Source organism: Narcine bancroftii, chromosome 2, assembly GCF_036971445.1.
Source record: "Narcine bancroftii isolate sNarBan1 chromosome 2, sNarBan1.hap1, whole genome shotgun sequence".
NCBI classification, from domain to species: domain Eukaryota; kingdom Metazoa; phylum Chordata; class Chondrichthyes; order Torpediniformes; family Narcinidae; genus Narcine; species Narcine bancroftii.
This window is the reverse complement of record NC_091470.1, coordinates 113,873,469-113,900,525: the sequence shown is the minus strand read 5'-3', so window position 1 is coordinate 113,900,525 and position 27,057 is coordinate 113,873,469. Positions and strand designations below refer to the sequence as shown.

The 27,057-nt window shown below is 42.3% G+C and overlaps 1 protein-coding gene across 1 annotated transcript; it reads left to right on the top strand.

Annotated features, from left to right (window-relative positions):
- The first annotated feature begins 308 nt into the window (after window positions 1–308).
- ddx56 (DEAD (Asp-Glu-Ala-Asp) box helicase 56) lies at window positions 309–26,535 on the top strand. The gene is given in 15 exon segments (XM_069918036.1): window positions 309–350; window positions 352–366; window positions 2,937–3,098; window positions 4,990–5,144; window positions 5,236–5,406; window positions 7,767–7,857; window positions 15,033–15,274; window positions 16,036–16,161; window positions 17,616–17,729; window positions 18,346–18,440; window positions 19,552–19,625; window positions 20,333–20,422; window positions 21,405–21,510; window positions 22,341–22,420; window positions 24,703–26,535. Coding segments are annotated over 15 exon segments (1,635 nt in total). The 3' UTR covers window positions 24,775–26,535.
- Window positions 26,536–27,057: the final 522 nt, after the last annotated feature.

The window sequence follows — 27,057 nt, the reverse complement described above, 5'->3', positions numbered from 1 at the left end:
AAGAAACAGGATCACTCCCAGGGATTGACCTGGACCTTGCAAGAGACCAGTGTGATACAGTCTGGGCTGAGCCATAGCTCGGGCTGCCGGGGGCTCCCGCCTGCATATCTAGCTGGTCTCCCCCTCAGCATGCAGGAAATATGCACCATGTCTCCACTCAGCACAACACAGCTCCAAGCTGCAATCAGACGAGGTGGGGAAACCAGGACTTGGACAAGAGGTGTAGGCTGCAGCGACACCTCCTCGCCGCGGCGCGGCAGTGTCGGACCCCTGCACAGACGATACGCGTGACGTCACTCAGCGCAAAGATGGCGGCGGAGAGGCTTGGATTCCACGAGATGGGACTGGAGGGAGCGGTTGCTCGAGGTTCGGAAAGGGAGAGAGGGGGAGGAAGGGGAAGAGAGCGGGTTTAGGAGAGAAGGAGCAGAAGGGAGCAGAGGAGAGAGAGGGGGCTGGGAGAAAGAGAGAAAAGGGGGTTGGGGGAGAGAGAGAGAGAAGGGGGTTGGGGGAGAGAGAGAAGGGGGTTGGGGAGAGAGAGAAGGGGGTTGGGGGAGAGAGAGAAGGGGTTGGGGGAGAGAGAGAGAGGGCTTGAAGGGGACTGGGCGGGAGCCGAGGTGGAGAGGGGCTTGAAGGGAGCTGGGGGAGAGAGGGGGGCTTGAAGGAGGCTGGAGGCTTGAAGGAGGCTGGAGGCTTGAAGGAGGCTGGAGGCTTGAAGGAGGCTGGAGGCTTGAAGGGGGCTGGGGAGAGAGAGAGAGAGGGAGGCTTGAAGGGGGCCGCGGAGAGAGGGGGGACTTGAAGGGGGCCGGGGAGAGAGGGGGGACTTGAAGGGGGCTGGGGAGAGAGGGGGGACTTGAAGGGGGCTGGGGAGAGAGGGGGGACTTGAAGGGGGCTGGGGAGAGAGGGGGGACTTGAAGGGGGCTGGGGAGAGAGGGGGGACTTGAAGGGGGCTGGGGAGAGAGGGGGGACTTGAAGGGGACTGGGGGAGAGGAGAGGGGGTGGCTGGGGGAGAGGAGAGGGGTGGCTGGGGGAGAGGAGAGGGGGTGGCTGGGGGAGAGGAGAGGGGGTGGCTGGGGGAGAGGAGAGGGGGTGGCTGGGGGAGAGGAGAGGGGGTGGCTGGGGGAGAGGAGAGGGGGTGGCTGGGGGAGAGGAGAGGGGGTGGCTGGGGGAGAGGAGAGGGGGGGTGGCTGGGGGAGAGGAGAGGGGGGGTGGCTGGGGGAGAGGAGAGGGGGGTGGCTGGGGGAGAGGAGAGGGGGGGTGGCTGGGGGAGAGGAGAGGGGGGGTGGCTGGGGGAGAGGAGAGGGGGGGTGGCTGGGGGAGAGGAGAGGGGGGGTGGCTGGGGGAGAGGAGAGGGGGGGTGGCTGGGGGAGAGGAGAGGGGGGGTGGCTGGGGGAGAGGAGAGGGGGGGTGGCTGGGGAGAGGAGAGGGGGGGTGGCTGGGGGAGAGGAGAGGGGGGGTGGCTGGGGGAGAGGAGAGGGGGGGTGGCTGGGGGAGAGGAGAGGGGGGGTGGCTGGGGGAGAGGAGAGGGGGGTGGCTGGGGGAGAGGAGAGGGGGGGTGGCTGGGGGAGAGGAGAGGGGGGGTGGCTGGGGGAGAGGAGAGGGGGGGTGGCTGGGGGAGAGGAGAGGGGGGGTGGCTGGGGGAGAGGAGAGGGGGGGTGGCTGGGGGAGAGGAGAGGGGGGGTGGCTGGGGGAGAGGAGAGGGGGGGTGGCTGGGGGAGAGGAGAGGGGGGGTGGCTGGGGGAGAGGAGAGGGGGGGTGGCTGGGGGAGAGGAGAGGGGGGGTGGCTGGGGGAGAGGAGAGGGGGGGTGGCTGGGGGAGAGGAGAGGGGGGGTGGCTGGGGGAGAGGAGAGGGGGGGTGGCTGGGGGAGAGGAGAGGGGGGGTGGCTGGGGGAGAGGAGAGGGGGGGTGGCTGGGGGAGAGGAGAGGGGGGGTGGCTGGGGGAGAGGAGAGGGGGGGTGGCTGGGGGAGAGGAGAGGGGGGGTGGCTGGGGGAGAGGAGAGGGGGGGTGGCTGGGGGAGAGGAGAGGGGGGGTGGCTGGGGGAGAGGAGAGGGGGGGTGGCTGGGGGAGAGGAGAGGGGGGGTGGCTGGGGGAGAGGAGAGGGGGGGTGGCTGGGGGAGAGGAGAGGGGGGGTGGCTGGGGGAGAGGAGAGGGGGGGTGGCTGGGGGAGAGGAGAGGGGGGGTGGCTGGGGAGAGGAGAGGGGGGGTGGCTGGGGGAGAGGAGAGGGGGGGTGGCTGGGGGAGAGGAGAGGGGGGGTGGCTGGGGGAGAGTGGGGGATTGGGGAGAGGAGAGAGGGGTGGCTGGGGGAGAGAGAGGGGTGGCTGGGGAAGAGAGAGGGGTGGCTGGGGGAGAGAGAGGGGTGGCTGGGGGAGAGCAAGAGAATGGGGGATGGGGGGAGAGAATGGGGGATGGGGGAGAGAATGGGGGATGGGGGAGAGAATGGGGGATGGGGAGAGAATGGGGGATGGGGAGAGAATGGGGGATGGGGGAGAGAATGGGGGATGGGGGAGAGAATGGGGGATGGGGGGAGAGGATGGCGGATGGGGGGAGAGGATGGCGGATGGGGGGAGAGGATGGCGGATGGGGGGAGAGGATGGCGGATGGGGGGAGAGGATGGCGGATGGGGGGAGAGGATGGCGGATGGGGGGAGAGGATGGCGGATGGGGGGGAGAGGATGGCGGATGGGGGGAGAGGATGGCGGATGGGGGGAGAGGATGGCGGATGGGGGGAGAGGATGGCGGATGGGGGGAGAGGATGGCGGATGGGGGGAGAGGATGGCGGATGGGGGGAGAGGATGGCGGATGGGGGGAGAGAATGTGGTGGCAGAAATGGTGGGAGAGGTGTGTGGAAAAGGGTTCCGAATAGGGGTGATTGAAAACATTGTATTTGTGTTCTTGTATGTGTAACCTTGTTTTTTTTCACACTCTGAAAAATAATTAGGCAATCGCCAAACTGAACTGGACCCATCCTTCTCCAATCCAGGAAAAGGCCATTCCTCTGGCATTGGAGGGGAAAGATCTTCTGGCCAGAGCACGAACTGGGTCTGGGAAAACTGCAGCTTACGCTATTCCAATCATTGAACATCTTCTCAATACAAAGAAGGTGAATATCTACATCTGTTCTCCAAGTTTAAGGATCTTTATGCTTTTATGAATTTACAAGGTCCAGTATAGTGAAATTAACATTGTTTTGGTTTAATGTGTTTTTGTCATTTAAATCAGTGATTTTCAAACCATATAACAATTATAGTACGGAAATAGGCCATATCGGCCCTTCTAGTCTGCATCATTTTAAGTGAACTCCACTAATTCCACCTACCCGCTCCCTGTCCATAACCCTCCAACTCATCCAACCTCCTCTTAAATGACAAAATTGACCCTGCTGCAACCACCTCTTCCGGAAGGTCATTCCACTCAGCCACCACTCTCTGAGTGAAGAAGCTTCCTCTTATGTAACTAAAGGATTATGTTAGTAAAGTGGTATGTGAGTGGAAAGAAAAAGTTTAAAAACCACTGTTTTAATCATACCTAATTGACTTATTATGTGCACGGTTTCATAACTCCAAAGGAAATGGATCAATGACAAATTTTCTCAAGCAAAATATTTTAGTGACAAGAGCAGTGGTTCTCAACCTTTTATTCCCATTCTGATATCACTTTAAATAATCCCTTACTTATCACAGAGCACTTATGGCATCGGGATTACAAGGTGGAATGTGAGTTTAGGGAGGCAGTTTAAAAACCACTGGTTTAAAGCATTTGGTCAAATTCCAAAAATGTTCACAGGCAATGAGTTGGAATATTGGAGGCAAGAGGATTGTAGTTGCACAAGGCTGATTTGTTGGTACTTTCCCATCCTGGAGATCATCCTCAGCAGGGACATATAGCATGGTTACAGGCCCTTTCAGCCTCAAGTCTGTGCTGCCCAATTGCACCCAATTAACTTACAATCCTGCTACATTTTGAAGGGTGGGAGGAAACTGAAACACCCGGAGGAGAATGTTAAAACTCCTCACGGGCAGTACCGGATTTGAACTAGTGTTCCACTAACTGTGCCACCCCAAGGAAAACTGAGAATTTTGCACATGATCACTATGCATTCAGTCTTGAATGAATTCTGGGTTGTATGTTGGTTAGTGAGATAACATTACATCTACTTGCTGCTCAAGGGAAGTAAAATATGAATCTCAGCAAATCAAACAGTGTACTTCATGTAGCAAAGATAAAAAGATACATAACCAATGTTTCAGGCTTAAGCCCTTCATCAAGGTATGGACAAAATGTAGACAAGCACCAGAATAAAATGGTGGTGGGCACCTACCTACATTTTCCTTATCCCTTGATGAAGGGCTCAAGCTTGAAATGTTGGTTATGTATCTTTATCTTTGCGATATACACAGTTTGACCGGCTGAGTTTCTCCAGCATTATTTTTACTTGAACATTAAGTTTTGACCAAAATAGGGCATGAGTTGCAGTCTGGTCAAATGCACCACATGAGAAGGAATGTGTGGATTAAACAGGCAAGACTTTTTGCTCCCCATTACATGAGATATCAATGATCTGTGATATCAGTATCAATATCAGAAAGGATGTGACAATATTGAAGAGCTGAAATGGATATTGCTGGGGACAAGATGTTTTAGATTCATAGTCATAAAGTCACCCACACTTGTCCCACCTACCTGCATTTGACCCATATCCCTTCCAACCCATATTATCCATGTGTCCACTTTGTTTTTAAACATTACAAAAATACCTACCCCAACCAATCCCTGCCCTCCTCCCCATCCCCCATTTTGTTTGGGCACCTGCCTATGTTTTGCTCATACCTTGACAAAGGGGCTGAAATGTTGGTTATGTACCTTTTCCCTATGGACGCTGAGGTTCTCCAGCAATTTACTGTATTTCCTTTAGTAATTTAGTGGAAAATTTGTAGGTGAACCAATATCTGTGGTAGAGCAGGAACTGCTTAATCCCATGTGTCTCTCCTCAGTCCACCTGTGAACAGGCGGTGCGAGCCCTTGTCTTGGTTCCCACGAAGGAGTTGGGTCAGCAAGTCCAGCAGATGATCCGACAACTCGCATCATGTTGCACGTGGGACGTTCGAGTTGCTGATGTCTCAGGACAGGCGGACATATCAGCTCAGAGGTAGAAAGAAACAAGTTTTGGTCTGTGAGGGCATGTCTCTCATTTGATACCTTGTTGCATTCACCTTCTCACCATTGATTCTCTCCTTCAGACCCATATTAATGGAGAAGCCTGATATTGTAATCGGCACCCCCTCCCGTGTCCTGCTGCATCTGGAGCAGCGTACCCTCAGTCTTTGTACCTCATTGGAGATGCTGGTGATTGATGAAGCAGACCTACTCTTCTCATTTGGATTTGAAAATGATTTGAAGAATCTTTTGGGGTAAGAACTTCTAATATTAAAAAAAAATTAGAGGTATAACATGATAACAGTCCATTCGGCCCACAAGCCCTTGCCACCCAATTAACCTACACCCCCCCCCCTCCCCAAACATACATTTTGAACAGTGGGAAGAAATAGGAGCCCCTGGGGAAAACTCACATAGACATGGGGAGAACGTACAAACTCCTTAAAGACATCGTGGGATTTGAATCCTGGTCCCAATTGCTGGCGCTGTAAAGGTGCTGCATAGGCGCTGTGTTGACCATGATGTTAACCGTGCTGCTCCAATAACGTTGGGGTTCCTGACTGAATTGTATGCGTCTTGGACTTTGTTGAAGTCATTTCCATGAAAATTGATTTGTTCAATTTCATGGTTATTTATCATCGTTCAATTGTAAATTACAACTGGCCAAAACCGCTTTCTTCAGTCCTCAGTGTAAAAACATGCAAGCACATATATAGACTCATAGCGCACACTTTCACAAGTGATTTATATGTAGCTCCTGTACAAAACTAAATATTGTTAAATAGTAAAGTCTTGGAGGGATTGTATGAGCAGTTCATCAGTCATTCCACAGTCTCACTGCCCGTGGGAAGAAGCTGCTTCTCAGCCTGGTGGTGCTGGCTCTGATACTCCTGTATCTCTTCCCCGACAGGAGGAGCTGAAAGATGCTGTGTGCATGGAGGAAGGGGTCCTCAATGATTTTGCGCACCCTCTTCAGGTCCTGGTAGATCAAGTCGATGGGGGGAGAGGGAGACTCCAATGATCCTCTCTGCCGCTCTTATTGGATTGACCTCCAATCCAATACTCTATAACAACTGTACCATACCGTGATGCAGCCAGCCAGGGCACTCTCGATAGAGCTCTTCTAGAAAGTTGATATGATGGTGATGCTTTAGTCTTCTCATGCAGTGCAGTTGCTGTAGCACCTTCCTGACAAGTGTGTCCACAATAGGTCACTAGTTAAGTGAACTCCTAAGAACTTGGTGTTCTCTACTTTTTCCACTACAGTGCTATTGATGTGTGATGGAGAATGGTTATCCCTAGTCCTCTTGAGGTCCCCAGTCACCTCCTTTGTCTTGTCCACAGTTTTGGCCTTGTGTGAATTTATATGTGTAAATGAGATTCTGCCATAGGCAGTCTCCAGGTGGGCCCGAAATTAAGTTAGATTATATACCTAATACAGTAAGAAGGGTTCTTTTTGGGATCAGTCTTAACAAGTTGGCTTCAACATTCCTACAACCATGTAAAGTAGAAGAGCTCAATTTGCAGTGTATAGAATTGCAACAAAAAGAAAGATTGATTACTACCAAGTGAGGGAAGCATTAGAGCATTGTTGTGGTTTCATTCAGGAGCCTGATAGCTGTGGGGAAGAAACTGTTTTAAAGCCTGTGGTGGGCCATTTCACTTTCAGGCCTGATACAGATGGAACATCTATAGAGCAGTGGTTCCCAACCTTTTTTCCCCACTCACATACCACTTTAAGTATTCCCTATGTGATCAGTAAGGGTTTGCTTAAGGTGGTATGTGAGTGGAAAGAAAAAGTGAAGACCACTGTTTTAATCGTACCTAATTGACGCGTTATGTGCAAGGTTTCATAACGCCAAAGGAAAAGGGCCAATGGCAATTTTTCTCAAGGAAAGTATTTCAGTAACAATTGGGTGTGGAGCAGTGATTTTCAACCATCCCTTCCCACTCACATACAACCTTAAGCAATCTTTTACTAATCACAGAGCACCGATGGCAAAGGGGTTACTTAAAGTGGGATGTGAGTGGAAAGAAAAAGGTTGAGAACCACTGATCTAGAGGTATTGATTTAAGGGCTGTACACAAGAAGTAATGAATGACATAAAATAATGTTTGCCAATGACAGTCATGACCAGCAACATGATGTTGACCTAAATAATTTATATTTTAATAATATTAAGTGTGGACTAAAAATTTGCCAGGAGCCAGGCTTCCTCTTCTGATGTTCTTTGATGTCATATCATGGTATCTTTGTGTCTCTCTGACTGAATGCTCAGTTCTCTGGAGTGAGTTCTGAACTCTTAGCCTTCCAACTCAGATATGCGTTCTCTCCACTGAGCCCCAGTGTTTGTTTTCCTACAGTGTAAATTATATATCTCTTTTAGCATCCTTCATTTCAGAAAGCATCCATCTTAGTCTCTATGCAGGAATGGTCTTTCCACTTCTTTTACTATGAGGAGAAATTTAAATCCATGAGTACGTCAGTGTCAGGATTAGAGCTATGGTCTGTGAACCAAATGCTGGATTTAATTTGCTCTGCATCACGTCAATTGTTTATGTCACATCTTTTGGGCATTGTTGTTTAGACCCATCATTATATTCTCACTTGCAGACATCTCCCGAAGATTTATCAGGCATTCTTGATGTCAGCTACGTTTAATGAAGACGTTCAAGCCCTGAAAGAGCTGGTACTTCATAACCCAGTAAGAATTCATCTAAAAACTGTTGAGCATCTTATTGTCCTTGTTTTAATGGTGGGAAAGGTATATCCCGCGTTACGAATACTCGCACTGTAAAAGCAAATTACACAAATTTGCTTTTATGAAGAAACCTGTGTTTGCTATCAGAAAGAAATTTGAATGGGTTTTTGCTTTATGCCATTTTGACTTATGAAAGGTTTCATAGGAGTCCTCTACTTTCGTAAAGTGGGGTATACCTGTAATGCAGAGGAATCAGATTTAAAAATATGAGGTACACATTCTAAGCATACATGCAAGGGCTGAGATTTTCATCTTTCTCAGGTGAACAATAAATATTATTTTATAATGTTCAAGGATATTGTCATCTGATTGTCCAAATACAACCCGACGAAACAGATGATCTTTGGACCACAGTGCACACATAGTACACCCTATGCACACATGACATATACATAACGATCCAAAATAAATATATAACAGTAAAACCTTTGGTATTGGGCACCTATATGAATTGGTAGATGCCGGACAAGTAAATTTTATGATTGCTTGAGATTGTGTGTGGCATGATTGGCAAACTAATGGCGAGGTGCACCAATTTTAAACTTTTGTATTTTTTTACTTATTTATTTTCCCCTTTTGCCTGCTGCTTGAGGCTACTGGGTGCTTGGATTCCAGATAATGAGGGTTTTACTGTTAAAAATAATTTACGGGTTTCGAGGATTATTCAACAGTCTCACCACCTGTGGGAAAAAGCTGTTTCCCAGTCTGACAGTCCTGGATTTATGATCTTGTACCTCTTGAAGTAGTGTCTCGAGGAGTTACGTGATGGAGTAGTGGCCGGTAGGGGAACTCCAGCCCTCTCCAGAAAAGTTTAAAAAAAAGGTAGAGAAAAAACAAAGTCATTAACACAGAATCCATAACAAATTGAAAGTGTGGAGAAAATGGCAGCAAAGAAAGAAAAACCAAAAACAACGGGAAGAAAAGAAGAAGGAAGGACGTCGGAGGAGGAAGGCGAAGGCCTTACCGGGGGAGCAGGCCCGCTGTGGAGAGAGAAGCCCGCTGCCTGAGGTCAGTCAAAACCCCGAACTCGGGACTACAAAAATGGCTCACAGAGCCACAAGACAAAAACAACACCGACAGGAGGGGGGACCAGCTGAGGAGTAAATCTCCACAGCCGAAACAGACAAGTATAACACAACAGCAAGACTCTCAACAGGAAAACATAGAAAATAATGAGAACAAGAAGGAAGAGAATAAGAATAGGAAATCAAAGAAACAACAGATGACCAACCCAAAGGAAGAAGACCAACACCAAGACATTTTTAATAAAAATAAGAACAAAAATACCCAACAAAATAAAATAAACAACCCAACAAGAAAATCAGAAGAGATAGAGGTAAAAGACACAGACCCTGGAGTGGACTCAGAAGAAGAGGAGGGAGAACACAGAGAAATGGAAGGGCAAGTACATGGATATATTTTTAAAGAATATATGGAAACAGTAAAAGAATGGCAGACACAAGAATTCAGTGAAATTAAAAGAATAAAAAGTACAGAAGAAAAAATGAATAGATTAGAGATGATCATGACAGAAATAGGAAAAAGAGTGGACAAGGTGGAAGAACGAGAAACAGCCATAGAAATGGAGGTAGATGACTTAAAAAAGAAATTAGAAGAATCTGATAAAAAAAATTAAAGAAACACAGGAGCTGTTAGCTCAGAAGATGGATATAATGGAAAACTATAATAGAAGAAACAATATAAAGATAGTGGGATAAGGAAGATGAAGAAGGCAAAAATATGAAAGAATTTATAAAAGAATGGATCCCCAGGGTCCTGGGAAGACCAAAATTACAGGAAGAAATGGAAATAGAAAGGGCACACAGAACATTAGCCCCTAAACCACAACCACAACAAAAACCAAGATCCATTCTAGTAAAATTCCTAAGATATACAACAAGAGAAAATATATTGGAGAAGGCAATGAAAAAAATAAAAGAAGACAAAAAACCACTGGAATACAAGGGTCAAAAAATTTTTTTCTATCCAGATATAAGTTTTGAACTCCTGAAGAAGAGGAAGGAGTTTAATGCAGCAAAAACGACCCTATGGAAAAAAGGTTATAAATTTATGTTAAAATACCCAGCGGTACTTAAAATAGTTATCCCGGGGCAGCAAAGCAAACTATTCTCGGATCCGGAAAAAGCACGAAAATTTGCAGAACAACTACAAAACAGACAGAGAGATGAAGAGATGTAACAAGAACAAAAATGACAACAAACTATATATAAAAAGGGAAAGAAAGGGAAGAAAGGAAGTAAGGAGGGAATTAAAAGAGTGACCTTTGTTATATATGAAGATTAAAATCTTTTCTGGGGGGGGGCTGGGTGGGGAAGAATAACAGTCACTGCGAAATCAGTTGACGCTTGCGAGCGGATTCGCAAATCCAAATGGAGAGGGGAGATGTGGTTGCCCGACAAGGGACAAAGGGCAACTCAGAAAGGGGAGGGACTATTGGGGTTAAAGGAATTTTAGATATGAGAATAGTGGAAATATTTTATGTTTTAGAAATATTGTCTTATAATGTGTTCAAAAAAAGAAAGCAGAAATGGATAAGGGAAGGTGGTGATGAGGAAACGGAAAGGAAAGATAAACAAAGTATGATATGACTATGTTGAACTATATGACTTTAAATATTAATGGAATACATAACCAAATCAAAAGGAAGAAACAAATTTACTGAAAAAATAAAAAATTGATATAGCATTCGTACAAGAAACACATCTAACTGAAGTGGAACACAAGAAATTAAAGAGAGATTGGATAGGACATGTAACAGCAGCATCATATAATTCAAAACCCAGAGGAGTAGCTATATTAATCAATAAAAATGTACCAATCAAAATAGAAGAGGAAATAATAGATCCAGCAGGGAGATATATAATGATAAAATGTCAGATATGTTCAGAATTTTGGAATTTACTCAATGTATACTCACCTAATGAAGAAGATCAAAAATTTATACAAGATATCTTTTTGAAGATGGCAGATACGCAAGGGAACATACTATTAGGAGGGGATTTTAACCTTAATTTGGACTCAAACATGGATAAAACTGGAAAAAAAAACTAACAGAAAGAACAAAGTATCCAAATTTATAATTAAATCGATGCAAGAAATGCAACTTTTGGATACATGGAGGAAACAACACCCAAAGGAAAAGGAATATTCATATTATTCGGGTAGACACAAAACATACTCAAGGATAGACCTATTCCTGTTATCAGCCCACATTCAAGGGAGAGTTAGGAAAACGGAATATAAAGCTAGACTATTATCGGATCACTCACCCTGTTATTGGCAATAGAGTTAGAGGACATCCCACCAAGAATGTATAGATGAGATTAAACTCCATGCTACTTAAAAGACAGGATTTTAGAGAATTAATTGAATGACAAATTAAAATGTACTTTGAAATAAATACGGAATCAGTGAAAGATAAGTTTATACTATGGGACGCAATGAAAGCGTTTATCAGAGGGCAAATAATAAGTTATGTAACTAAGATGAAGAAGGACTACAATCGGGAAACAGAACAGTTGGAAAGGGAAATAACAAATACAGAAAAAGAATTAGCAATAAAGGAAGATACAACTAAAAGAAGAGAATTGGCAGACAAAAAAATAAAATATGAAACACTACAAACATATAAGGTGGAAAGAACATAATGAAAAAACAGAAATATTATGAGCTAGGAGAAAAAACGCACAAAATTCTAGCGTGGCAACTTAAGACAGAACAAACTAAAAGAATGGTATTGGCATTAAGGAAAAAGGACAAACAAATTACATATAATCCAATGGAGATCAATGAAAACTTCAGGGAATTCTACGAACAACTATATCAAACTGAAAACAAAGGGAAAGAAGACAAAATAGATGAATTTCTAACTAAAATTGAACTACCGGAATTACAAACAGAGGAGCAAAATAAATTAATAAAACGATTTGAAATAGAAGAATTACAGGAGATATTAAAAAAAAAACTACTGAACAATAAAACACCAGGAGAGGATGGATTTCCAATAGAATTCTATAAAACATTTAAAGACTTATTAATTCCTCCCCTCCTGGAAGTAATCAACCAGATTGATAAAACACAAAACATACCAGATTCATGCAAAACAGCAATAATTACAGTAATACCAAAGACAGGGAAAGATCCACTCGCACCAGCGTGATATAGACCAATATCTTTACTTAACACAGATTATAAGATAATAGCTAAACTATTAGCAAACAGATTGGCCGACTATGTACCATAAATAGTAAATCTAGACCAAACTGGATTTATTAAAAAAAGACGAACAACGGACAATATCTGTAAATTTATTAACTTAATTCATGCAGTAGAAGGAAATAAAACTCGAACAGTAGCGGTTGCTTTAGACGCAGAGAAGGCCTTTGACAGAGTAGAATGGAATTATTTATTCAAAGTACTACAAAAATTCAGCCTACCAGAGCAATATATTAATTGGATTAAAGCATTATATAAGGGGCCATTGGCGAAAGTGACAGTAAATGGATATATATCAAAACAACTTAACTTAAATAGATCAACAAGGCAGGGATGTCCACTATCTCCCTCACTGTTCGTGTTAGCTATAGAACCACTAGATAAGAACAGAACTTAGAACTGATAAAAAACAGAAAATAAAATAAGAGGGATAAAAATAAAAGAGAAGGAATATAAAATCAGTCTATTTGCAGATGACGTTATAATATACTTAACAGAACCAGAAATATCAATAAAAGAATTACATAGGAAATTGAAGGAATATGGAGGAGTATCGGGGTACAAGATAAACGCAAATAAAAGTGAAGCAATGCCAATGAATAATGTGGATTTCACAAAATTTAAGAAAGAATCACCATTTAGATGGCAAACTCAAACAATGCGATACCTAGGTATACAACTAAATAAAAATCTTGGCCATCTATATAAACTAAATTATCATCCATTAATGAAAAAATTACAAGACGACTTAGAGCATTGGAAAGACTTACCACTAACACTGGTAGGAAGGATAAACTGTATTAAAATGAATATTTTCCCAAGGATACAATACCTATTTCAGTCATTACCAATTCACCTAACAGAGAAATTCTTCAAGGAGCTAAAGAAAATAATAAGGAAATTCTTATGGAAAGGGGGGAAACCGAGGATAGCACTAGATAAATTAACAGAATGGTTCAAACAAGGAGGCTTACAACTACCAAACTTTAAGAATTATTATAGAACTGCACAATTAAGATACCTATCAGATTTTTATCAAACAAGGGAAAAACCAGATTGGACCAGATTAGAACTAGATAAAATAGGGGAGAAGATACCTGAACATATACTATATAAATGGGATGAAAAATTGGTGCAACGTAGGAATTCACCGATATTGCATCATCTGCTCAACATTTGGAAGAAGATTCACGTCGAAAGGAAAAAAACAAATTACCAACTACCAAAACTAATATTGACGCAAAATCAACTAATCCCATTCACAATAGACAACCTTTCCTTCAGAGAATGGGAGAGAAAAGAGATCAAAAGAATAGAAAATTGTTTTTCGGGAAATAAATTATTATCCTTTGAACAAATGAAGGATAAATATAATATAACTCACGATACAATGTTTGCATACCACCAACTGAAAACCTACTTGAAGGACAAATTGGGAAACAGTCTGAGGTTACCAGAAGGAAGCAATTTTGAATATGTGATTACAGACACAATGATAATTTAAAAAATTGTAACAAACATGTACATCAAACTGCAAGAAAAGGAGAATGAGGAAACAAATGGTAAACCTAAACAAAAATGGGAACAAGATCTAAACATAAAAATAAAGAATGAAACATGGGAAAAACTATGCTCCGGAACTATGAGAAATACAATAAACACGAGGTTATGCATGATACAATATAACTGGATACACAGGCTATACATCACTCCTCAAAAGTTAAACCTAACAGTATTAAACAGCTGTTTTCGCTGTAAAAAGGTAACGGGAACAACAATTCATGCAATTTGGACATGTGAGAAAGTGGAAAAATTTTGGGAAGATCTAAACCAGATATTAAATAAAATCACAAAAAGCAATATACCAAAAAACCCAGAGATCTTCCTCCTAAGTAATATAAAAAATAATGAATTTGGACTCGATTTGGATGGAGCACAAAAAAGATTTGTTATGATAGCCCTAGCTGTAGCAAATAAATGTATTATGTCATGCTGGAAATTAGAAGACAACTTGAGAATACAACAATGGTACATAGAAATGAATAAATGTATTCCATTAGAAAAAATAACATATAATTTGAGAAATAACATCACAATATTCAAACAAATATGGGAACCATACATGAAATACAATAGAGAAATCCTACCGTGGACTTCCACCACCTAAAATGACAGAAGGAGAAGACAATGAAAAGAACTGACTCAGTAAAATTTCTTGTTTATTTTTATTAAGTGACAACATTGTTTAACGGGTTTAATGTATCTTATAGATTGAACTTCAAATAAATGGGAAAGGTTGTGAGGGAGGGAAGAAAAAGGGGGAGAAAATGACACTATATATTCAAGAGAAAAAATGTCTGTATGTATCTTGGTCAATATGGTTTATAGTGTGAAAAAAAAAGTAGCGTCTCAAAGATCTTGCAGAATGGATGGTAAGAGTCCTCAGTGATTCCCTAAGCCTTTTTTAAGCCCTGCTCCTTGTAGATATTGTCAACAGAGGGAAGGGGAGGGAGAAAGTGGTTGGGATAGTTTCACCTGGTCTTAAACCTCTTTCTTTCTAAACAAGTTAGCAGGATTTCCTTCTCTACTTGTATGTAGGGCTTTAAGTGTGTATGTGGGTTTGCATTCTGTGAGATGCGGAGATGTTTTGTTGTTTTGACTTCTGCTTCTGTGATCCATCTAATAGATTGTGCACTAATCTTGATAGTCATGGAAATAGTTTTCCAAATTGGCCTTTAACTCCTTGACGCTTGTGAATGCACAGAGAGAAACTAAGTTTAAAGTTGGATGACGTTCTCATTGGCCGTCTTACAACAGATCATTGGTAGAGGTAGATTGTTAAGTTATGACGTGTAATTCCTCTCTGATCTCATATCCTTTAGGTAGTTCTGAAGCTTCATGAGTCGCGACTTCCAGACAGCTCCCAGTTAACTCAATACCACATCAGTTGTGAAGAGGAGGAGAAGTTCCTACTGATCTATACATTACTCAAGCTTTCCCTTGTCCGTGGCAAGACCATTGTTTTTGTGAATTCCATTGACAGATGTTACCGGTTGAAATTATTCCTGGAGCAGTTCAGCATCTACTCCTGTGTCCTAAATTCAGAGCTACCAATTCATTCCAGGTGGGCTATCGCTCATGTACATCCGCCACTGTTTTGCTGCTTTTCTCTCTCGCACTCCCACCAGGTTAAGCTTCAACAGGGGCAAAGTCGCATGTGCATAGAGCAATGCAGTCCATACAGTAGAAATCCGGACTGCTTGGGCATTGGGTTGGTTTGGATTTATAGATTTTCCAGAACCTTGTGCTGTGCGTCTGTGGCGCTTACACAGTGCATGCTTACAAGGCATGCATGTACACTAGAGCTGAGAGTTACTGAGAAGTCTCAGGTCAATTTCAGGCATCTGGATTTTTGGTCTTTTACTGTATATGAAGAGTGAACTGAAATCAGCTATGAATGCTCAACACTTGCACTGTTCCATCTGATTTAAACATGAGTGAGTTGAATAACCAGAAGGTGTAGGGTCCTCTAATGTGATATGGGGAAGAAGGGAACATAAGGAATAGAAACAGCAGCCATGTTTTCCTTGCTTAATCCCCATTTTCCTTGATTCTTCCAGTATCCAGAAATCTCATTAATGTCAGTCTTGAATGCAATGATTGAGCATCCAGCTCAGCAGTGGGGTATGTAACCAAACTGTCCTCTCTCTCCACCAGAAGAGGAGCCATCTGGCACTGCAGTCCCCTCTCCAGCCGGGCATTAAGGCAGAGAAAAACCCGGACTGGGATTGAGGGAGTTTACAGTAAGAGATGGATGTCACGGTGACAGTGTAGAAGTATTAGTATCATTGCTGAGGTGCCTTTCTTTCCATCTTACTTCCTCAGGTGTCACATCATTGATCAGTTCAATCGGGGATTTTACGATTACATCATTGCCACAGATGAGCACGACCTGACAAATTCCAATACAGATGGGTTAAAGAAGAAGAAAAAACAAGGCAAAGGAGCAAAGTAAGTATTATTAATAATAGTCACAGTGTAGAGACAGGCCATTCCTCTCACTGAGTTTATGCTGACCATCAGTCATTCGTTTATACTAATCTGATACTAACCTTGTTTTATGTGAGAGAGATCTGATATGTTTCTGCAGAGTTGCATCTGAGGGAGGTAATGCATGAGCTGGGGGAGCAGAAAAGTGGGAGATATAATTCAGTTACAAGAAATGTGAGGCATCACATTTGATGAGGACAATGAAGGCCAAGGGCATCTGAGTGGTGGGGTTTTGCCAAGTACAGTAGAATCTCTGTTATCCGGAATTCAAGCAACTGGCAGCCTCAAGCAACCGGCAAAAAAATCCCAGAAAATAAATAGATAAAATAGTTTAAAATAGGCGCCCCCCACCCCCCCCCCTCCCCAAGCCATTAGTTCACCAATCACACAACGTGCAATCTCAAGCAACTGGAAAATTCACTTATCTGTCATCTGCCAATCTCCATAGGTGCTGGATACCATGGGTTTTACTGTACAAGGAGATCTTGGGATGCGTATTTTAAGTCTTCGGAGGAGAGCATGTCATATCAATAATGAAACATCCTAGCCACTTACGTTTATCAGCTGATGTAATTAATAAGAGAAGTCATGCCAGCTATGTATAAAATTATACCATGGTGTAAGTGCAGTCTACAGGTCTCACCACTTTGGAGGAAGGATGTAAGGTGCTGAGGAAATGTTTGGTGCAAGTTGGCCTTGGGCCAGAATCCAGTGCTCCCTTTGAACAGCAAACTGAACATCCTGGTATCATTCTGCTCAAAATAATGATTCGTTATTGCACTTTACTTCAAGCCCACTGATCCCCTGGGTTGGCTCAGTTTGTAACATTTTCCTTTATCTCTACAACTCATGAGGAAGGGCTTTTTGATCCTGATAGATGATGGTGGGGAGACATGGATAGAGTTTCTGGATGTTCTGCACTAACCTGCAGTAGGTGGGATTGGTCGAAATGGCTTTTCTTCATTCAGAATTAGCACAACAGAATGAATAAGCATGCCATTTATTTCCATGACTTTATGAACGTTTAGGTTGCCTGAAATTGGTTTTATAAGCCTTAGACTTTCTTCTTTGTAGCTTCAAATTTCTGTGCTTGATGCTGGACTTTTGTCCATCAAGGTTCAGCTTGTTGTGCATCTGGGGTTGCTTGATTTTGATCATCTGAAGAATTTTACTTACAAATGGGGTTTGAACAATTATGTTCTATGTGTATTAACTGACCAGCTCATTTCTTAGCTAGGACAAAACCAATATGTTTGAATAGAACTTGAATGAGGAGAATGGGTTAGATTGTAACGTAACCGTCATACATGAAGGCCTGCTTGGTCTGACCAGATGTGATTGGTGTAGATATGTCTCTTTGAATAAAATATTCTTTCATGTTCACAATTATCAGAGAATCTTTCCTCTGATTTCAGAGCAAGGGATTGTGAATATGGAGTCTCCCGAGGGATAGATTTTCAGAATGTGTCAAATGTAATTAACTTTGACTTCCCACTCACAGTGGAATCATATATACATCGCGTTGGAAGGTAAGTTATTAGATTCAAGATTCCTTTATTGTCCTGTAATAAAGCAGAAAATGTGATATTTCACAAAATTAGCTTAGAGTTCTCTCCCCCCCCCCCCCCCCCCCCCCGAATCACTGGATTCACCTCCAGCACTCCCACAGTCACACAGTCTTCAGTCTAAACCATCAACAACCCAAGCTCCAGATCCAAACCTCTGAGACGATCAGGAAGTACTCAGTGCCCTCGCGTCCTGGTTCCTATACCTGGTACCCCTTCAGCCAGTCTCGAGCCATTCTCCAGCAGTGCGCAGCCTGGTGCGAGACACTTGACCACTTTTGCCAGCAGCCCGCAGCCTGTGTGGGTTCACCAACAGTTCGCTGTTTGTGTTCTTCAGCCTTGGAGCCCCCCACTAGTCCTCTGTTGGTGGAAGACATCTCTTGCCCATTTCCCATCCAATTGGAATCTTATCTCTTCCCAATTATGTCCTTGCGACTGTATGCTCGCCTTTGTTTGCTTGTGAAGACACAAGGTAGTAGTCACTGAAATAAACTACTTGGTTGCTCTGTCCATGAAAGAGTTTGTTTTTAATGGATGCTGATGTTAATAAGAATGGATCATACTCCACTTCTTCCCACAGGACTGCTCGTGTGGATAACCAGGGTACAGCGCTGACCTTCGTGTCGCACACAGAATTGCAGCTGCTACAAAAAGTGGAAGAAGCACTAACTGAAGGTTCAGACAAATAACATTTAACCTGAAATGGTTCAAATTATTGCCTAAGGTGCTTTGTGGGGGATGGTTCACTTCACTAGAGCAAGGCAGCATCATGTGTATATCCCATGCAGAGCTTTGCTCATCATGTTGAGATTCATGTGGAGGGCATGATCAGAAACAGTTGCTCCTTTGTAAGAAACACTGACTGCAGTCAGTGTTCACACAGTTCCTAGCATCTCAGCTTGGATTTTCCTGACCATCCAATTCATGTCAAGATAAATATCCACAAATTCATAACTGAAAGTGCTCTTGTCTTTCCCACAATTTACATTGGGGTTGATCAACAACTTGCTCTCACCATTGCAAAACATCCTTTTTAAAAAAATTTAATTTCTTTTGCCATTCATGTAAGCATAGCCATATGGAAACAATAGTAGACAAATATTAGTATAAAATTCATTGTACATGAGGGTATAAAAAGCCCCAACCCCTCCTCCTTAAACAAAACCCCAAAAATGAAAATAAGAAAAAGCAGAGAAAAGAAATATAAAGAAAAGTAAGAAAACAGGAATAGAAACCTGGTTGCCAAAGGACACCCCTCACCACACTGCTCTAATCATTTATATCTTTTAATACTTCAAGGTTAACAAGGTTTTAAGTTTGGAGAAAACATCTATAAATTAGTCCCCTCAATTTTTAATATGGGTGCCAAATTTTCAAAAATACACCCTATTTATTTCTCAGATTATAAGTATTCTCAAGAGGAATGCAGCAATGCATTTCTGCATTATTTACAAAACAGCCTTAAAAATAAATGTCAATCTTGTGATACAGTATATATAAAAAAAAAGTTAAACTGGAAGCCTATGCTATGAAATGTGTATACTATACCTGGAAGTTAATGGCATGATTTTCCTGTGGACTAAACACTTTCCTGCCTGGATGGCAAAAACCCAGGAATTATGTCATGTTGTGGAGAATTGCAGCTCAAGCCTTTGAACACATCAGTGTTGCTTCCCTATTCCCTGTCTTTGATCCTCCATTTACGAGAAAGGCTCAGAAGCAGAATGCATGCGATCTCTCAGCAATGCTCAATAATAGATTCGTACTGATTCTTTTGTATCAACAGAGAACATGGACTGTGCTTTGAAGCCATACAGATTCCGGATTGAGGAGATTGAGGGCTTCCGCTATAGGTGCAAGGTAAGGTTTCTGTGGCACTTCTTTTCTGGCCTGGTTGATAGTAGATTTTCATGTTGAATTTTCCCTTAAGAAGTACTAAAGTGTGGTGGCCATTGCTGAGGCCCCAAGGAATTGATGTGTCCTTGATGCATTGATGGTCAAGAAGGAAATGTGTAGCCCAGTCATATTGCTGTACAGTGAATATCAATACCACAGATTGGAGACCTCTTCAGAAATAACTGCAGTGTTGGAACTTTATTTCCATTCAGTTGTTTAGTTACATTTGACCATAGTCCTGAGGTTTGGTTAAAAGGAAGGGACATCAACTCTTTAAAACCAAAGTTTTATGTCTCACTCTAGAACCTGGAGCATAGAAATCCAGGCCGACACTTCATTGTATAACTGAGGGAATGGTGAACTTTAGGAGATGTCTGCAACATTAATTTGAGGCCTCTTCTCTCTCATGGGCATTAGGGATCCTCTGGCACAAAGAACGGCAGTACAGTTACTCCTGAGTCCTGCCTAAGCTGCTCTCTATCACACCATAGCAAAACAAATGAGAATATCGATTTTGATATATTTGTATTGCTAATCGTTGAAGATCAGCTTTGCTATTGACTGCCATCTTTCCTCCATTACAATAGTAATCCCATTTAAAAATTACTTCCTTACCTGAAAATCCTTTGACTGTGGAGCTGTAAGTTCATGCATTTATTTCTCCTTTCTAGGATGCTATGCGTTCAGTCACAAAACAATCCATTAAGGAAGCTCGGCTCAAAGAAATCAAGCAGGAGCTACTCAACTCTGAGAAATTGAAGGTGATAGACAGTGGGTTCTCAAACCTCTGTTACAGTGCTAGTGATCCAGTATTGGTGGGATCATTCTGTTCAAGTTTATTATTGTCTGACTGTGCATATACAGCCAAATAGTTTTTCTCTGTAGCATGGAGCACACACAAATTCAGATATATACTGCACATAATAATTAAATATATTCATAAAGATATCATTTTAAATAAATATATATAAATAATTTGGGATAATTTACTCAGTTACACAATACTGTTCATCAATCTCAGCCTGTGGGAAGAAGCTATTCCTCAGCATGGCGGTCCTAATTTTATGCTCCTGTACCGCCTCCTTGATGGTACTGGGTTAATGATACTGGGTGCTGGATAGAAAGGGGCCTCTATAATTCTTTGAACCCTATTTCAGCAACACTCCCAGTGAATGTAATCAATAGAGGAAAGGGAGACAGACCCCAGTGATTATTTCGGCCATTTTGATGATCCTCTGTATGGACCTGGTCCGATGCTTTTCAGCCACCGTACCACACTGCCAGACAGGACTCTCTCAATTATGTCACTGTAAAACGTGGTCAAGATGGAGGGGGGGGGGGGTGGGGGGTGGTAGCCTTGTCCTCAAAAAAACCTCCTTGGGCAGTGTAGACGCGCCTTTCTAACTAATGAGGTGTTCTGGGACCAAGTTCGGATGCCCTATCCACTACCCTCTTTCAATGTTAGCAAGCCAGTAGGATTCAATCCTCTGTTTCAGTGTTGGTGAACCAGTATTCAATGGGATCTAATTTCTCTGTTACTTTATTAGTGATCCATTTGTCGGTGGGACTGTTAGTGAGCCAGCGGATTCTCCAGTGTTACTGAACCAATACCCAGTGGATCTCATTCCTCTCTCAGATTTTTATATATTGGCATGGGAAAAGAAGAGTGGAGTGGAAATAGTTTTTGAAAATTAAACTCTGGTTTAAAGTAATATTTATGAATTCCCTTGCAATCTTTTATAGACATACTTTGAGGATAATCCGCGAGATTTACAGTTGTTACGGCATGATAAACCTCTGCATCCGGCAATTGTGAAGCCTCATCTGAAGAATGTACCAGATTACCTGGGTGAGTTACCTGAGCAGTGATGCAGCTCTTTAAAGTGACTAACTCATGAAAAAGAAAGATCAATTAAAATGAACATAGATAAGCATAAATTGTAATTGAAAAATAAGCTAACTACACATGCTGAAGATCTCAAAATAACAGAAAATTCTGAAAATGCTCAACAGGTGTGATTGCACCTGTGGAACAAGCAGGGTAAATATTTCAAGTGTTTTTATTCTGAAAATAATTTGATTCTGGAATATTTTAACTATGTTTCCTGTTGTAGAACTAGGTCACTTAAAACTAGGAGTTTGCCCATTTAAGACCGAAATGAGATAAAATTGAGTTTTTGGAACCTTCTTCCTCAAATAATCATCGAAGCAGAATTATTTTAAGACATAGCTGGATAAATACTTCATAATCAAGGAAGTGAAATTCTACTTTGAATAGAGGGATATATGGAGTTGAAGTTACGGTCAAAAGAGCTATGATATAAAGTGCGGAGTCGAGAGGCTTATTCCTAACACTTATGTTTCTGCAGGATAAAGGTTATCCCTGGCACCAGAACTCCCTTGCTATTTCAGTCTTGGTTCCTTGATTTTAAATCTTATCTGAAAAACACTCAGTGTAGCACTCCCCATTCCTGTTGTGAAACTTTGGCTTAATTGCATGGTCAAACAACTGGAATTTTAATTTCTAGCTTATTAATAGGATAACCATGCGCAATGGTTGCTGCTATAGCCATCATTATTTGGGTTCTACTAGCTGTTACAATGAAACTGGAAGAATTAAAATTGATTGCCTTTTTTCATTAGTTGAAACAGTTATTGATGACTTTATTTTAATACTAGTTCCACAGTCACTCAGAGGAATCATTCATCCCCTCATCGGGAGGCGCAAACGATGCAAATGGAACTTCTCGGCTTGCAAGGTAAGAGAACTCAGTGGAACTTTAGTGACATGTTACTCATATGTTACTCAGAAGCGTGTTGTATTTTCACTCAAACTATCTGCTCTAACTGAACAGTAAATGACTTTACTGACCTCGAGCCATTGTGTTTACTCATCATTTCTCATCACTGCAGCAACATCTGTTGACAATCTACCTGTTTATTTTCTAGATCATGACCCCTTTAATATTAAAGTATGCAGGGTACAAATATAGTTCAGCTGGGCTTTGCCTTTACACCACAGAATTGTCTTCGGATTCTATTTACGTCTGCACATTGTTATCTATTTTTTGGTGATGAAGAATAATTTTTAAAAAATGTAAACATTCAGCATGGTCACAGGCCTTCCCAGTCCACGAGCCCATGCCACCCAAATACCCCAATTAACTTAACAATCCCCTGTGCATTTAGATGCTAGGGACCAAGGTTCAATATCAAAAAAAATTCTCAAAGATGAGCAGCCAATAAAAATGAAGTGGATATTGTCTTGTTGAAGCCCAAAACATAAACAGTAAGTTGGGGTTTGAATCCAAAGGTTAGCCTCCAACACCTTGTTTGTTGAAAAAGGAACACCATCTTTGGCATTGATTGTAAATTCTTCATGTCTTAAAAGGATTTTGTAGTGCATATGGTTGGAGATTTACTGCTGCGTATTAATGAGGTAAATGAGGATGAGCAGAACATCGGATATATGGGCAGGGGAAGGTTGTTTGACCCATTTTCTACTCAGTAAGATTATGGTAGAATTTCTGTATCAATTCTTCTTGTCCCAGTTGTTTTGGCTTTAATTTTCAAGTGAAGCATTTGGTGCATTCGGGGTCATCCATTTCTGACCAATTTGTCACAAATGATTGTAGTTATTTCTGCAATACCTTCCCTTGTAGAAGCTTTTCTCTCTTTGATTGGATGTTTACTATGTCCTTGCATAGACACATAACTGGCCCAGCCACAAAAATTTGGAGGCTATAATGGGTCAGAGGCTGGGATCCTTCTCCATAAATCACTTCCAAACTGGTAAAAAGTTTTTCTATGAGGCACACATCAGGAATTACGTGTAAGATCACCCCACTTACCTGGAGAGAAGTCAATCAGGACTTCATTTCCTAGGACAAAGTACCCCAGTTGATTGGAACCCAAAACCAACTCCCACCATTAGTGCGTATTGACTGCAGAACACTACAATAATACTGCAACAACACCTAAATCTGTGACCCTGGGCACTTTGGAAAATGTGGCAGGGACATGGGATCACTAGCATAGAACATAACAGCGCAGGCCCTTCAGCCCACGATGTTGTACTGATGCATATTTACCCTCCAAAAAAAAACAATGCTCCCAACCTCTTAACCCTTATTTTTTATTTTATCTATATGCCTGTTAAGAGTCTCTGCCCCTATTGTTCGACTCCACCACCACCCGGCAATGCATTTCAGGCACCCACAACTCTTGTTTTAAAAAAAAATGCTCCTAATGTCACCTCTAAACTTACTTCCCTTCATTTGTACAGATGCTCTCTGCTGTTTGCCCTAGGATAAGGGTGCTACCTGTCTACCTCATCTATGCCTATTAGAATCATGTAGACCTCTATTAAGTCACCTCTCATCCTTCTTCGCTCCAAAGAGAAATGTCCCAACTCTGCTCACCTTACCTCATAAGATTTGTTTTTCCAATCTAGGTAACATCCTGGTAAATCTCTGCACCCTCTCCACAGCTTCCACATTCTTCCGATAATAAGGTGAACAGAACTGAACACAATACTCTGTGTAGTCTCACCAGAGCTGCAACATTACCTCACGACTCCTAAACTTAACCCCTTATCAATGAAGCCCAGCATATCATAGGCCTTCTTAACTGTCCTATCAACCTGTGTGGTGACCTTAAAAATAAACTATGGTTTGAACACTAACAAAGGCAAACTGCCCTCCAAATCAGACACACCATTCTGACTTGGAAATTTATCATGCTCTTTAACTCCAGCCCAACAACACTGGCTTCATCAGAAGACTTCAGGAAGGTTCACTCCCATCTTCTCATGGGCAAGAGGGAATGGGTAGTAAATTAACAATGCCCACTTTTGCAAATGATCTAATAAAAACAAAAGCTGATGAGCATTGTTAACCCTTTGGACTCTGGCCATTTTTGACCTTTCATAATGTGTACTCCAGACTGGGTCTATGGTTAAACTACAGTTGAACACCAGTATGAACTAGAAGAAAAAGATTATGCAATTGCTGTTTTGTAAAGCTGGATGTTTTCTTTTCAGACAAACAAAAAACAGAATCCACTGAAGTATTTTACATACACAAAGAAGAGAAAGACAAAGAGTGCCAATTGAAGAAGAGTGCAGGAACTGAAAGAGGATTTATCAATATAGAATCAGTTTTATCTGCACACCAAACAATCAGCCTGAGGTCTACCTGGGTGAAGTCTAAAAGTGAGCTGCATTTCTGTCTTCTATCAGCAAGGACAATGACAGACTGAAAAGTTTATCAATTTGCATAGGAGAGGACACTTTTAAGATCTATTATATTTTTTGGCCTCAATTGGTGCCATTAAGAAAATTGCATGGCTAGCATCGCGGTTAAGAGCAATGCTATTGCATCACCAGAGATTAGGGTTTGAATCTGGTGCTATCTGTAAGGAGTTCGTATATTCTCCCCTTGTCTGTGTGGGTTTCCTTCCACATTCCAAAGCTGTACATGGTTAGTAGGTTCACTGATCACATGGCTGTATTTGGGCCATGCTGTATCACTAAATTAAATTAAAATGCTTGCAGTTGATGCAGCAGTGTTGTGCCTTATTTATTTAATTCCCTTAAAGCAGATTTTCAAATGTGATCTTGTTGGTTTAGTGAGTGAGCTGCCATTGAAGATTCAGAAAACTGGGAGTTCACGGGAGATGAGAAGGGCTGACTTGATGAAAAGTATTTCAGGCAAGGAAGAGCAGGAGTATCATCTTGGCTACAGGGTCCTACTGCCCATTTCTTATATCAACAACCTCATACAGGCTTTAAACAGGGCCAGCAGTGTGTTTTTATTAAATCATACAACCATGGAGGTCTGTGCCCAAGATGGTGGCTGCTGTGCTGGGCAGCCTACCACAAGGGGTTGCAGACTCTGGAGGAGCAGTGGACCAGCACCGGGCACCACAAATAGGGATGATATCCCACCCGATGAGAGGGAGAAGCATGGGAGATGACCCTACAGGGAGATGGCCATGGCAACAAACCAGTGAGGGGCTCAGTGGCTGAAGGACCAACACAAGCTGTGAGCTGCAAGGGATGGGAACCAGGTATCAGAATCAGGATTCAAGTGGCTGATGAGGGCAAGAAGGGTTTCCAAAGGACCTCGGTCAATGAAGGCTTCCCGATCTTATCGGAGGTTTGGATCGGGTGCTTGGGTTGCCGATGATTGTAAGGCTATAGAGGCTGTGGGAGAGCTGGAGGCAAATTCATGGACACTCAGTGACTCTCTTCTGTTTCTCTCGTATTGTTAGGGGCACTGGGCGATGCTCATGGTGACTTTTGTGGCAGATAAAAGTTGAAGTATAACATGTATATTAAATTTTTATGCATATCGTGACAAGAAAAGGAACTTTTCTTGCCCACCAGACAACCCTCCCCATTACAACACCTTTCAATATACATAATATTGCAATGGCAGACTGATACTGGTCTCCACATCTGTAACTTAATGAGGAAAAACTATATTATGTACACATACTTGTGCTCTTTTAAAGAGATCTTGTAGGGTTTCTCAACTTAAATGTAGGCACCGCTGTGAAAGAATAAGGGTTAATGAACTGGGTGAGAATGTAACATTCGTGAGAATGTGATTGCCTTCTAACATGACCTTCCATGTGCGAGCACCACAAAGAATGTAGTAAAAGTAAAATGCAGACATCACAAGGGAACATGTTATTGTAAAAAGAATTGCTAACTGTGTGAAACTTGTAGGGTCTCATGCCCAAAGGTGTGTAAAAGTAGGATGATCACTTTGTTTGCTTTGAATGGGGCTCGGTGTAGAGAATGAGTTACTGAACTCTATCCCTTACTCCTGCTAACATTACAAAGGTTGAATAAAGAAACTTGATTCTGTTGTGTTCTGCTGTTTGTTTTATTATAGTGTGGGCTGACTTTCACACAGCTTTCCTTGCTATCAGGCTAAATCCAGCCTGTAATTTTCAATGATAAAATAAATAAATTTATCAGCCTGAAGACTGCTGTATCCATTTTTATAAAAACTTAAGACTGTTATATGAAATCTACGTGGAAGTTATGATCTCCCATCTTGCCTTTCCAAGATGACAGACTAAGTTCATCAGAGAAAACCAATTGATATTGAAGTGATGCAGAATGCGTTACTGTCACCTTCTCAAGCATATAATACAAGAATAGGAGAACTACAAGGGGCAGAATGGTCATTTCCTGTTTCTGTTATGATATAAAGGAGCTGAAGCCCAATGCCTATTCATGTGAGACTGGTTCTGTATTGAAGTCACACTGGAAATCAACACATGGGGGCTGGTAAAAAGTGACCAACTTGTTCAGTCACGCTATCCACTGATTCTGGATTTCACTGCAGCAGCAGTGAGGATCTTGGAGGACATTTGGTCATCT